At 51.9% G+C, this 13,532-nt stretch overlaps 1 protein-coding gene across 1 annotated transcript in view; it reads right to left on the reverse strand.

The window, feature by feature from the left end:
* Positions 1-13,532, reverse strand: part of INTS1 (integrator complex subunit 1) — a 95,417-nt gene that overhangs the window by 71,615 nt on the left and 10,270 nt on the right. Inside the window, exons 7-11 of the mRNA XM_081169349.1 lie at positions 12,317-12,503; positions 4,899-5,044; positions 2,768-2,909; positions 2,496-2,672; positions 984-1,092 (exon numbers count right to left, since the gene is read on the reverse strand). Of these exons, the coding sequence (XP_081025475.1) occupies positions 984-1,092; positions 2,496-2,672; positions 2,768-2,909; positions 4,899-5,044; positions 12,317-12,503 (761 nt within the window). The remainder of the gene's footprint in view (positions 1-983; positions 1,093-2,495; positions 2,673-2,767; positions 2,910-4,898; positions 5,045-12,316; positions 12,504-13,532) is intronic.

Here is a 13,532-nt window from a genome sequence, read left to right on the forward strand (position 1 = left end):
GCACCTCTTGGCCTGATTTCAAAAGCCTTCCAGCAGTGATCAGACCTCTGGGCAAGAGAGGTCAAGTCCTTCCCTGGGCTGGGATGAAGCAGGAAAGCGAGAGGGAGATGCAGGGGTGTGGAGGGATGGCTAGAGGGAGAAGAAGGGGCCAGAAAAAGAGAGATAAAAAGGAAACAGGGTAGTAGGAAAAGAGAAAGGGTGGCCCCACTCTTTTTGGTGTGACCCTGCCCACCACTGGTTTCAGTCCTGCCCCCCAACCAAAATGAGGCTCCAAACAGGTTGCAATGGGAAAATGTGGCTCTCAACACAAAAGCCCTGTTCTTAAGTCCGGGCAGACAGATCTGAAGGGTGGGTGGCGGCAATAAGAAAATTCATTTTATTTATATTTATTAATTGGAATTTATGTACCACCTATACCCGGAGGTCTCACAAGACAAAATCAAAATGTAAAACCACAATATATATAATCAAAATGAAAACAACAAGCCAATAACACCCCCTCAAAAAAGAACCACATTAAAAAAATTAACTGGAGTTCAATTTTTTGCCTGCAAGAGTAATCCTGTTAACAGTGTTCAGATGCAGATAAAGATAAAGAGATTGTAAGGATCACATGATCCCTGGGAAAAGAGAGGGATCCTTTGCTGCAGGACTGGGGCTGGAAAACACGGCCCCCGACTCTTGCAAACGAAACCACTGCTGCTGTCTGTGCAGTTTGGGCATGCAAATGTTTCATCTTTAATTGATAAAAGAGGGCAACGCTCTCGAAACTGGCTGTGGGACTGACAACGCACGGCAACAAAGCTCAGATTTATGATGACAGACATGTGATGGAGTTAATAATCTTATTTATTTACATGCTTATTTTCACATCGGTTCTGGGCAGCGTCTCCAGAGCAGGCCCACAGATCCTACATGTCTACCCAGCTCCCTCTTCCTTGCCCTGTTTTTAGAGACTAAGCCAGGAGATGCAACCCACTTACTCTTCTTCTCTCCTTTGTCCCATGCGAGGCCGGCTTCCTTCACCTGGGCAGTGATGCTGAGCATCATGGAGACGGCCAGCAGGTCTGTGATGTGGATGACAAAGCGGTCCTGCCGGGGGTAAGAGGGGAGGATGGTGAATATGGGGGTGGGGGTCGCCGGGAGGCAGGACAGGCCCCCCCCGGCAAACGACACATACATGCCAGCCTGTCTCTCCCTTCTGCGTGCCGCTCGGGAGATCCATCAGTCTTCTTCCCCGACGTGCTTCCGTGACTCATGTCTTGGGACGTGAGTGCACGCTGCCTTAGCAGAGTCAACAACAGCAGAGCTAGACTTGAGGTGTGAGTACTAAGCTACCACTATTATATACAAATCAGGACAAAGGAAAACATGGTTCCTCTCTCTCTTCTTCCTTGGAGAGAAGGGGATACAAAAATACAACAACAGAACGGAACAATTTAAATCAGGGGTCGGCAAAGTTTTTGTGGCTTGGGCCAGTTTGCAGTCCCACAGACACTGCGGTGGGCCAGAGTGTGTGTACACGCACACATGCGGAAATGCTATTTCCGGCGCTCCTTCCAGTGCGGAGGAGGCATGCGCAGCTTCCCGTTGGCTTCATCCCGCTGCCCTGCGGAGGCTTCACGGGCTACCCCAGAAGCCAGAACAGCTAGACGGAGCGCTGCGCAGCGCTCCCTCTAGCTGTTCTAGCTTCTGCCTTAGCGGGGAGCCTTCATCCCGCTGCCCTGCGGAGGCTTCGCGCAGCTACCCATGGCTTTTGCGGGAGGTGCATCTTATGGTCCTGTGCGTCTAATAGAGCGAAAAATATGGTAAGCATCGCACACAGGAAATTTATAGGGTGTAGAACTTCTTTTACAGAAATAAGATTCATTAAATCTGATAATACGAATGGAAGTCAAAAGCTCTGTAGCTGTGGATAAGGGATTAAGAACAAGACTGAGTGTAGTTGGATTAATTAAGATTTCGGAAGCAGGATGGGGGAAAAAAACCACCCTGAAATCCAGCACACAGGAAGTCGCACAAAACGTATAATCGGCTTTATAATTGGTATATATTGGCATATGAATTGTAATTAGAGATTGACAAAATGTAGTTTTCATCGGATTTTAGTAATTGAAAATTACAAAAAAAATTACAGAAACAAACGAAAACAAAAACACGGAAGGAACAATGGATCCAAATGGATCCAATGGATCCAAACTACAAGAAAGAAGATTCCACCTAAACATTAGGAAGAACTTCCTGACAGCAAGAGCTGTTTGACAGTGGAATTTGCTGCCAAGGAGTGTGGTGGAGTCTCCTACTTTGGAGGTCTTTAAGCAGAGGCTTGGCAACCATATGTCAGGAGTGCTCTGATGGTGTTTCCTGCTTGGCAGGGGGTTGGACTCAATGGCCCTTGTGGTCTCTTCCAACTCTATGATTCTATGATTCTAACACACCATACAAGGCTCCTTTTGCAGAAGCAGCTGGTGGGGGAAACTGAGCAGGCCTCCTACCTTGAACTCCATCTCAGCGTACTGAGGCTCCTTCCGCTCCTGCATGAGACCGAGGCAGAAAGCCTGGAAGTTGATCTCGTGCTTCGTCTGCTTGATGATCTCCCGCAGCAAGGCCCGCGAGGCGCGCAGGTAGTCGTCTTTGTTGGTCAGCAGATCTTGGAAGACCATCGCCAGGAACTGGGAAGAGAGCAAGGAGGAGATGCTGCGTTGGCAAGAGGGGGCTGGTCTGTCCCACAGGCTGCTTCCCCAGCCCTGGCTAACCAGCCACCTACCTTCGGAGCGAGCTCTGGGCTGTGCTGCAAAACCGTGTAGAGAATCTGCATGTTGTTGGGATTTCTGGCATTTGAAAGCTCGTTGAAGACCACCGATTTGACCACCGTGCCCAAGTTGTCCCGGTGGGCGTTCAGCAGCTCCCTGCAGGAAATGAAGTTTTTTTAAAAACAGGGGAAAAGCTTACTTACGCAAAAGAAAAACAATACTATATAAAATGTAGGAAAAAGAGGAGTGGGAATTCAACAAATGCACCTGTCAAGGCATGTCAAGACCTCCTCAAAGAATAAGAGGTTCCAGAGTTCATGTTACATACATACACTGCATATGTAATAAAGTTCTGGCAGGTGATGTAAAATTATCGTGGTTTTTCCTTTTCCTTGCAGAACCCTGGATTCTATATGCATTTTTAAATGCTATTGCGAAAGTCCAAATTGTTCTATATAACGTGGGTAAGTTTAGGTTATCCAGTTTTTTCCATGATCAAATGGTTGTTTGTCTAGCAACTATAAGGAAACGCAGAAGCAAGTCCTTAAATTTGGTGTCCTTGTGATGTCCTGTAAAACCATTATTATGTGCCACATAATACTCATTCCGTATTTGTAAGAAAGCACTTACACTTTGGAACTCCCTGCCTATTGACATCAGGCAAGAGCGTTCATTGAACTCTTTTCAACACTAGATAAAAACATTTTTGGTCTAGGCAAGCCTACCCAGATGTGTTGACATGTCTTACCCTGTTTCTAGTTTGTTGCTTACTTATTTTTATTTTTAATGTGTTAGATAGTTGTTCTTGTTATTACTGGTAATTTTCTCTTTGTAAACCACTTTGTGGTTTGCTCATTTGCTTTTCTTTTTAACAGTCAATGAGTCTTTAAACATTATGAAAGCAAAAAATAATTCTAGCATAAATTTAATATTATCACTAATCAGTTGCTTAAGCACATCAGACCAAAATTCTTGTACGGGGTGTTGTTCCCACTAGAGGATCTGAACAAAGAACCAACCAAGTTGACTGTAACTAGGCTCCTAGACAGATTGCTGGACTTAATGCAAATTCCACCTGTCCCTGGCACCTGCCAGATGTAGGGGAGAAACTCTTCCCCATCTCCATTAGCAACAATTCAAGGTCCACCAGTCTCTTTTCCTAACCACTGACGTGCACAAACCTTGCTCCTGCTGCCCCTGCTCTCTCCCGCAAGTCTGGCTGGGTGATAGACTGATAATATTGTCCAAAACCAGTTTGAAGTCCGCAATGTGCTATCGGTTTCATAATTTTTGACATGGAAATATACTGTGAATCATGGTGTGTGTGTGTAATGCAAGAACCACAATGCAGGTAAAGCAGTGAAGCCAGCCAATGCCTCTACGTAGCTCCATCCTTATTTCAGACATTGTGATACATTGGTACATCACGATGTTTAGCCCGTATATCATGAAGTTGAAAACCGGTTATCGGTCCAGCCCTACCCACAAGGAGGATTTGGCCCACCTTTGCCCTTTACCTACAGGACCGCCTCTCCTGGTCTGCCCCGCGGAGGACATTAAGGTTCACAAATGACAACATTTTGGAGGTCCCACGTCGCAAGGTGGTTAGATTGGTCTCAACTAGGGCCAGGGCCTTTTCAGTACTGGTCCCAACTTGGTGGAACGCTCTGTCACAAGAGACCAGGGCCCTGCGGGACTTGACATCTTTCCGCAGGGCCTGCAAGACAGAGCTGTTCCGCCTGGCCTTTGGTTTGGACTCAGTCTGACCCTTATGTTTCCCTTCCCTTATGGTTTTGACTTTTAAAATGAGGCTGCACTTTAAATTGTATTTTTAACCTGTATTTTAAATTCCCAACCCCCTATTATGTTTTTATTGTAATTTTACTGGTGTTAGCCGCCCTGAGCCCGGCTCTGGCCAGGGAGGGCGGGGTTTAAATAAAATTTATTATTATTTATTATTACTCAGGTGTCAGCGCAGGGGTGTCCACAAACTTTTTTCAAAGAGGGGCAGATCCAAAGTTGTTGATCTTTTTTAGGGTTAAAGTTGTTGAGCTTTATTTTACGATTTTACCCAACCGGCGGGCCGGATTAGGCCCCCAGGCCTAGTGAAACAGGGCCTTTTGCCTGGCTTCAGCCTGGTCTTACCTGACACACAGCATATAGTGGTTGAGAAGCACTTTGGGTTTGAGGCGGATTTTGATCAGGTTGGAGACCACCTCGACGTCCTCAGAGCTGTGGGTGTTGCAGTTCATGCAGACCGACATGAGCAAGTCCTGGGCGGGTCTGGTGAGCTGGGAAGGAAGGAGAAGAGAGGTGCAATGAGGGCAGGCATGGGAGAAAGAAGCCCCGCGAATAAAATGAAGATGGGAAGCTTAGCCCGGAGTTGGAAAGAAGATCAAGTCCCTACCAGAGAAGAATGGCAAACCAAGCTGAAATGGCAAAGCTGACTGGAAAACTCAGAAACCAAAAGGATAAAAACTTTATAAAAGAATGGGGAAATTTTATAAGTTACTTAGGAGGCCACTGTAAGCAGATGGAAACAAGAGCAGGATTTTGACTGACTTGTAGTGTAAAAAATATTATGGACTGTCAGGGGTTCAGGAGCAGAGGCAAGGGCAAGGGAGGAAACAGAGAGCGAGGGGGAGGAGGCAGAAGAAAAGATGAGTGATGACGACGACCCGAGATCTCCGAGTCTTTCCAGTGAATCAGAAGATTCACAGAAAGGAGCACCAGTGGCCAGGGCAAGGGGGGAGCCTAGGGGGACACCCCAGGAAGATAGAGCCAGAGGGGACTCAGAGGAGAGCAGTTGGAAATCGGGACCAGCGTCACAGCCAGAGAGCAGGGAAAAGGAAGAGCGCCAGAGATCAAGCGCTGGCAGCTCGCAACAGGGGGGAGGGCACGAGTCAGGAGTGGCCACACCTCCATCGGGGAGCGAAGAAACGGTCAGACGGAAAGTGGAAGGTTGGGCGCGCGCGCCAAGTTCAAATGCACAGGAAAGTGACGCAGTAGGCAGCCAGGAAAGGGAGCCAGGTCCTAAAGCCCGGCGCAAGGAGACAGGGAGTTCCGGGGGGTCGGCGTCAGAAGAATCCCGGAAGGAAGAGACCCCGGGGGGCAGAGGGACCCAGAGGAGAACAGTCAGGCGGAAAAGGTGGAGCAGGGCTAGGATATTAAGTTGGTGCACAAGGGGCGGAGACTCAGACGGAGCTTCGCCGATCTAGCCATTAGACGTAGAGTTGCACGCAGCAGCTTGAGAATGGAAACTGTAACTCAATAAAGACTTTTACTTAATGACCGCTGGCTAGCGTGATCCTCTGTGAGCTAGGATCTTGAAGCAGCTCTGACAGTAAGCTCCGTCTCCAAAAATTGTGGGCATCTACAGCCTCGAGGAGAGGAGAGAAGCAGGTGCCTACTAGCTAGCTCACGAACGGCAGACAACATGACGGCTGAGCAGCAGATAGAGGAACTCAGAAAAGCAGTGTCACAACTGAATGCCGAGGCTCTCGCATCCAGGAAGAGAGAGGAGGAGGCAGCTGCCGCCTGCAGGGATCTCCAGGTCAGGTTGGACATGCTTACGAAGCAAGGGCAACTGACACCCAAACAGGAGGGAATTGGGTTGGCGAGACGAACAGGCGGTCTGGTCTCTCACTTCGATGGGAACCTGCAGCAGTACCCCAACTTTAGAGCAGATGTAATGTGCGCACTGGAACTGCTGAAAAAAGACTTTAGAGATGAGCAAGAGAAAGTGGGGTTCATCATGTCCCATTTGCATGGGGAAGCTAAAGCATGGCTGCGCAATTTGTGGAGGGATAAGGATCCGGCGCTCCAAAATGCGGATGCCTTTATTAAAGCGATGGATGGGTGTTTTTTATCAAGCATTGACGTGGATCTTGCTCGGCAGCAGATACATGGACTGAAACAAGGGAGGGCCAGCGTAAGGCAGTATCATGCCCGCTTTTTCGCTTTGGTCAGTGCTCTGGAATGGGACAGGGATTCGGCTCCTGTAAGAGACCTGTTTTGGGAGGGATTGCACGGCTCTGTCAAAGATGAAATTGCCAGGGGGGAGAGACCCCGGACCACGCAGGAGATCGTTCAGAGGGCGCTAGCCGTGGGGGTGCGGCTGGAAGAACGTCCGTGGAGCAGGGACGAAGGGCGTGGAGGGCGCGAACCAGCCAGGGGCTCCTCCTTCCTTCCCAGAGAAGCAGCGCGTGCGCAATCCACGCCTCCACCAGGAGGAGGGGTGGAACCTATGGAGGTTGGAAGTGCAAGGGCTCAGTCAGCAGCCAGAGCCCTAGCACCGACAACAGTGAAAGCGAAGCCTCCTAGAGGGAACAGGAAGTGTTACATCTGCGAGGATCCAGGGCATATGGCGAAAGAGTGTCCCCGGAGGCTCCACAAGCACACTGCAGCCTCAGCAATGGTAACTGCAGCAACGCAACAAGGAGGACCACAGCAGGGAAACGACGATGTCTGGCTGGAGGAAGAGGCACTGGGGCCCAGCCAGACGTGTCAATGAAGAAGTCCCCGGAGATTTCACAGCCCATGGACCCCCTCCCACCCAAACCAGTAGTGAGGCTCACCGCATCGCTCCAGCTGCCCAATGGAATCACCATGGACGTGCCACTCACCATTGACTCGGGAAGCAATGCGGACTTTATAGGGCAGGACTTTGTCGACCGGCACGCTATACAGTTGCTGCCGGCCACGCTGCCCCTGCAGGTGGTCATGGTGGATGGCAGAGAGCTGCTAGGGGGGCAAGTGGTGAAGCAGACGCCACCAATGGTGATGCGCCTTGGGAATCACAGGGAAATCATCAGCTTCAACGTCACTCAACTATCGGACACGCCCATTGTATTGGGCATGAGTTGGCTGGACAAGCACAGCCCAACGCTGGCTTGGTACCAGAGGCAGCTGACCTTCGGCTCTTCCTTTTGTGCTGAACACTGCATCGTGCCCCGGCAGGAAGGAGAGGAAGAGGAGTCACAGCTGCTGCTAGGCACGCTGCAAGCGATTCCCCACAAGTACGTGGAATTTTTGGAGGTTTTCTGCGAGAAGGAGGCAGACAGGCTACCCCCCCACAGACCATATGACTGCAAAATTGACCTGCTGCCGGGGGCGGCGCTGCCCAAAGGGAAGCTGTATTCCATGTCTGAGGACGAACTGCAGGAACTCAAAGAGTTCATAGATCATAATTTGGAGCGCGGTTTCATCCGGGAGTCCAAGGCAGCGGGGGGCAGTCCTGTATTCTTTGTTAAGAAGCGGGACACGCCCCAAAAAAGACTTGTGGTGGACTATCGCATCTTAAACAGTGTGACCAAGCCATCGGACTTCCCCATGCCCCGAATCGACGACCTCCTCGCAAAGGTACGGAAGGGCAGCGTGTTCACCAAGTTAGACCTGCGAGGGGTGTACAACCTCATTCGCATGCGGGAAGGAGATGAGTGGAAGACAGCCATGTTCACGCCTCTGGGCACCTACGAATATAGAGTTATGCCTTTTGGATTGCAAAATGGCTCCCACGTTTTTCAAGCGTTCATGCATCACGTGTTGGCGGGGCTCCTCTACAAGACGTGCGTCTGTTTCTTAGATGACATCCTGATCTTTTCGGAATCGCAGCAGGAGCATGACAGACACGTCAAAGAAGTGCTAAGCAGGCTACAGCAGCATAGGCTCTACGCCAAGCTGGAGAAGTGCCAATTCGACGTGACGGAGGTGGATTTTCTGGGCTACAAGTTGTCTGACAAGGGGCTCGCCATGGACAGCGCCAAGGTTCGAGCGGTGTTGGACTGGAAGAGCCCACGCAACCGGAAGGAGGTCCAACGGTTTGTCGGCTTCGCGAACTTCTATCGCAAGTTTATCAAAGGCTTCGCTATGCAGACAGCGGCCATCACGGACACGCTTAGCTCCAAGAAAAAGAAGTTCATCTGGACAGAGCAGGCGGAGCAGTCCTTTCAGGCACTCAAGCGTCTCTTCGCGTCGGAAGAGCAGCTGCTGCATGTCGACCCCAGCAGGCCAATGAGGGTGGAGACAGACGCCTCGGACAGAGCCGTGGGAGCAGTCCTGCTGCAGAAAGACCCGCAGGGGGTTTGGAGGCCGGGAGCGTTTTACTCCAGGAAGCTCAGCAAGTCCGAACAGAACTACACCATCTGGGACAGGGAGTTGCTGGCCATTCATGCAGCATTCAAAGCATGGAGGCACTTCCTGATCGGCGCCAAGCACACGGTGCAGGTCTGCACGGACCACAAGAATCTGGAGCACTGGCGCACGGCACAGTTCCTGAACCAAAGGCAGATACGTTGGGCTGAGTTCTTTGCGAACTTCAACTTCCGAATAGAGTATGTCCCGGGGGACACCAACATCATGGCGGACGCTCTCTCTCGTAAGCCACAATATCTGGAGGACGCCAAGCCAGCGGCCGCCATGCACATCTTCGCACCAACAGTGTGGGCGTGCGCTGCGGCAACAGTGGACCTGGAGGCGGTGCGACGAGCGTTGCAGGATGACTCCTTCGCGCAAGCAAAGATGGCAGAGGTGCACAGGGGCACGGCAGCGACCGACGAGTTCCAGCTGAGAGATGGATTGCTCATTCGTAAAGGGGCCATCTACGTGCCGGGAGACGAACTTCGTGCCAAGGTACTGCAGCAGCTGCACGACGCGCCCACTGCCGGGCACTTTGGCAAGGAGAAGACGGTGGAATTAGTCGCCAGGGACTTCTGGTGGCCCGGAATGAGAGGGGAGGTCGCGGACTACGTGGCGAGGTGTGACACCTGCCAGAGGGCCAAACCGGTGCACAAACCGCCGGCCGGACTGTTGGAACCGCTGCAAACTCCGGTCGAACCATGGGAGAGAGTGGCCCTGGACTTTGTCACGGATCTGCCCAGCTCGAGGGGAAAGACGGCCGTGCTGGTGGTGGTGGACTTGTTCTCCAAGATGGCACATTTCATTCCGTGTGCCAAGGTGGCCACGGCGGAGCAAACCGCCAAACTGTTCATAGACCACGTGTTCAAGGTTCACGGTCTGCCACGGTCTATTCTGTCCGACCGGGGGCGACAGTTCATCTCGAATTTCTGGCAGAAGCTGATGGGCTTCCTGAACGTCAAGATCAACCTGGCGTCGGCGAGACACCCGCAGACCAACGGGCAGGCGGAGCGGGTCAATGCCATCATGCAGCAGTACCTGAGATGTTATGCGAATCAACAGCCTGCGACGTGGGTGGATTACCTGCCGCTCGCCGAGTTCGCCTACAACAACACGAAGCACGTGTCCACGGGGGTCACGCCGTTCTTCGCCAACAACGGGAGGCACCCCAGAACCTTCCCGGGACTGGAAAGGATGGGGGAGGGGGAGCCGCAGACAGCAGATGCGTTCGCGTCGGAGTTGCAGGAGGTCCACGATCAGCTGCGGCGGCACCTGGAGCTGGCCAAACATGCATACAAGGTGCAAGCGGACAAACACAGAAGGGTTGGCGAAGAGATCCATGTGGGAGACTGGGTCTGGTTAGCAGCCCACGCAGTGCCGGCCAGGTCGTTTGCCAAGAAGAAGCTGGGGCATAAGCAACTGGGGCCCTACCAAGTCGAAGAGCAGGTCAACCCGGTGGCTTTCAGGCTGGCGCTTCCGGAGGGTTCCAGAATGCATCCGGTGTTCCACAGATTGGTGCTCACTCCCTACAAGGCACCGCACAGGTTTCAGGAACCCGGAACGGCACCGAGTCCGCTCAGAGAAGGAACCGGGCACGCGGGAGTGGCACAGGAGGAACACATCAACGAAGTCACGGAGATTTTGGACTCCAGATGGGGGGAAGAAGGGGTAGAATACCTTCTCGCCAAGGAGGGCACCCCGGCCAGTGCGAACAGCTGGGTGCCGGGCTACGCCTTGGACGAACCTCTGCTCAAAGACGAGTTTCATGCCCTCTTCCCACATAGACCAATGCCAGCAGACTTTTTCGACGACTGGCTTTTCACGCCCACGCTTTCTGCCAGCACGTTCCGGGGGTTCGACTCGGACGAGGACCCGATACGAGACGCCCGTTCCCCGGAGGGGTCACCCTCGGGATCTGCCTCAGAACCCTCGTATTGGTGGGACGATAGACCAGAGGAGCAGTGGCGCAGGAAGTGGCTGGAGGGTCCAGGACGAGCAACGCCGCCAGGAGGCAGTGAGGGAGAGACGGACATGGACGTTTTCGGGGACGACCCTGGTTTCGAGCACGGCGGCACAGAGATGGAAGCGGAAGTGACCGTCGTCGAGAGCAGGGAGGAAGAACCGGGAGACTTCAGATGGAGGCCCGCCACGGGAAGCGAACTGTATCCGACGTTCGTCCCTCTGACACAGCAGCACCCAGTTCCCGCACCGGAAGGAGGGGAGGGGGGAATGGGGGGCTTCGAGGGGGGGATGGATGTCAGGGGTTCAGGAGCAGAGGCAAGGGCAAGGGAGGAAACAGAGAGCGAGGGGGAGGAGGCAGAAGAAAAGATGAGTGATGACGACGACCCGAGATCTCCGAGTCTTTCCAGTGAATCAGAAGATTCACAGAAAGGAGCACCAGTGGCCAGGGCAAGGGGGGAGCCTAGGGGGACACACCAGGAAGATAGAGCCAGAGGGGACTCAGAGGAGAGCAGTTGGAAATCGGGACCAGCGTCACAGCCAGAGAGCAGGGAAGAGGAAGAGCGCCAGAGATCAAGCGCTGGCAGCTCGCAACAGGGGGGAGGGCACGAGTCAGGAGTGGCCACACCTCCATCGGGGAGCGAAGAAACGGTCAGACGGAAAGTGGAAGGTTGGGCGTGCGCGCCAAGTTCAAATGCACAGGAAAGTGACGCAGTAGGCAGCCAGGAAAGGGAGCCAGGTCCTAAAGCCCGGCGCAAGGAGACAGGGAGTTCCGGGGGGACGGCGTCAGAAGAATCCCGGAAGGAAGAGACCCCGGGGGGCAGAGGGACCCAGAGGAGAACAGTCAGGCGGAAAAGGTGGAGCAGGGCTAGGATATTAAGTTGGTGCACAAGGGGCGGAGACTCAGACGGAGCTTCGCCGATCTAGCCATTAGACGTAGAGTTGCACGCAGCAGCTTGAGAATGGAAACTGTAACTCAATAAAGACTTTTACTTAATGACCGCTGGCTAGCGTGATCCTCTGTGAGCTAGGATCTTGAAGCAGCTCTGACATGGACAATATTTGGTTTGATATAAAAACTGGAGAATGGATGAATATGCAGTTGTAGATGCTTAAAATAAGACTTTATGGAGGGGAAAGTCTCGAGATTCGGAGAATTTATACAGATATGTTCTTATAAGTTTGTGTTTATTTGTACTTCGTATTTGCAAAAACAATAAAAATGATTTAAAAAATGATGATGGGAGGCTGCCTAATATCAGGTCAGACTATTATGATTATTTATTAAATCTCACTGCCCTTTGTCTGAAGATCACAGGGCCATTTACAATATAAACACACACACAACATCCCATAATAACAAACAAAAACCTGTCCTGGATAGAATACAGCCCCAGCTCCAAGTTCAAGTAAGGGAACGGGGAGTTTCAGGTTTTGTAAAAAATCCAAACCAAGCCCAGCCTTCTTACCTTGGGGTTCTGCAGCCACATCTCTAGCCTCTGCACGGCCATTTGTCGAATCTCCTTGTAGCCGCAGGTGGCCGTCAGGAGGCGCAAGAGATTCCGGGACACGTTGTCCATGGGCTGGCGCCTGTTGAGCTGGTCCCGTAGCATGTCCAGGACGTATTCCTCCACGCTCTCGGCCAGGTCGTCGTACCTGGGACAGGACAAGGCCGTATAAGAATAGGAATTTATTATTTATACCCCACCCACTTGGCGGGGTTTCCCCAGTCACTTTGGGTGGCTCCTAACAGAATATTTAAAACGCAATAAAACATCAAACATTAAAAACTTCGCTAAACAGGGCTGCCTTCAGGTGTCTTCTAAAAGTCAGGTACAGTGGTACCTCGGGCTACAGACACTACAGGTTACAGACGCTTCAGGTTACAGACTCCGCTGACCCAGAAATAGTACCTTGGGTTAAGAACTTTGCTTCAGGATGAGAACAGAAATTGTGCTCCGGCGGCGCGGTGGCAGTGGGAGGCCCCATTAGCTAAAGTGGTACCTCAGGTTAAGAACAGTTTCAGGTTAAGAACAGACCTCCAGAACGAATTAAGTTCTTAACCAGAGGTACCACTGTAGTTGTTTATTTCCTTGACATCTGATGGGAGGGCGTTCCACAGGGCGGGCGCCACCACCGAGAAGGCCCTCTGCCTGCTTCCCTTTAAACTTGCAGGGAGGGAGCCACCAGAAGGCCCTCGGAGCTGGACCTCAGTGTCCGGAGAAGGTCCCTCAGGTATTCTGGGCTGAGGCTGTTTAGGGCTTTAAAGGTCAGAACCAACACTTTGAATTGTGCTCGGAAACAAATGTTGGGCATGAAGCACAGGCTGCTTTTAGAAGGAGGTTAACAGAGCAGGACAGGTTTGGGGTCATAGCTTTTAGGTCTATCAAACAGCCGAACTGGGATTCAGGGTGGCTGACAACACCATCATCATCATCATTATTTGGAAGAAGCATTATTATAAAATGCAAAAAACAAACTAGTGGGAAACACTAAATGAGACACATCAAAGCACGTTGAGAACCAGCAATTACAAATGTGGTTTCTCCTGAGAGCAACCCTATTATCAGCATCGTCTGTCTGCACCTTCGATTCCAAAGGTCTGTCTGAAGAGGAAGGTCTTGATCTGCCAGCAGGAGGATAACAGGGAGGGAGCCAGGATGACCTCTCTTGGGAGGGAATCCC

Source organism: Podarcis bocagei (genome assembly GCF_964188305.1).
Source record: "Podarcis bocagei genome assembly, chromosome: 14".
Taxonomy (NCBI): Eukaryota; Metazoa; Chordata; class Lepidosauria; order Squamata; family Lacertidae; genus Podarcis; species Podarcis bocagei.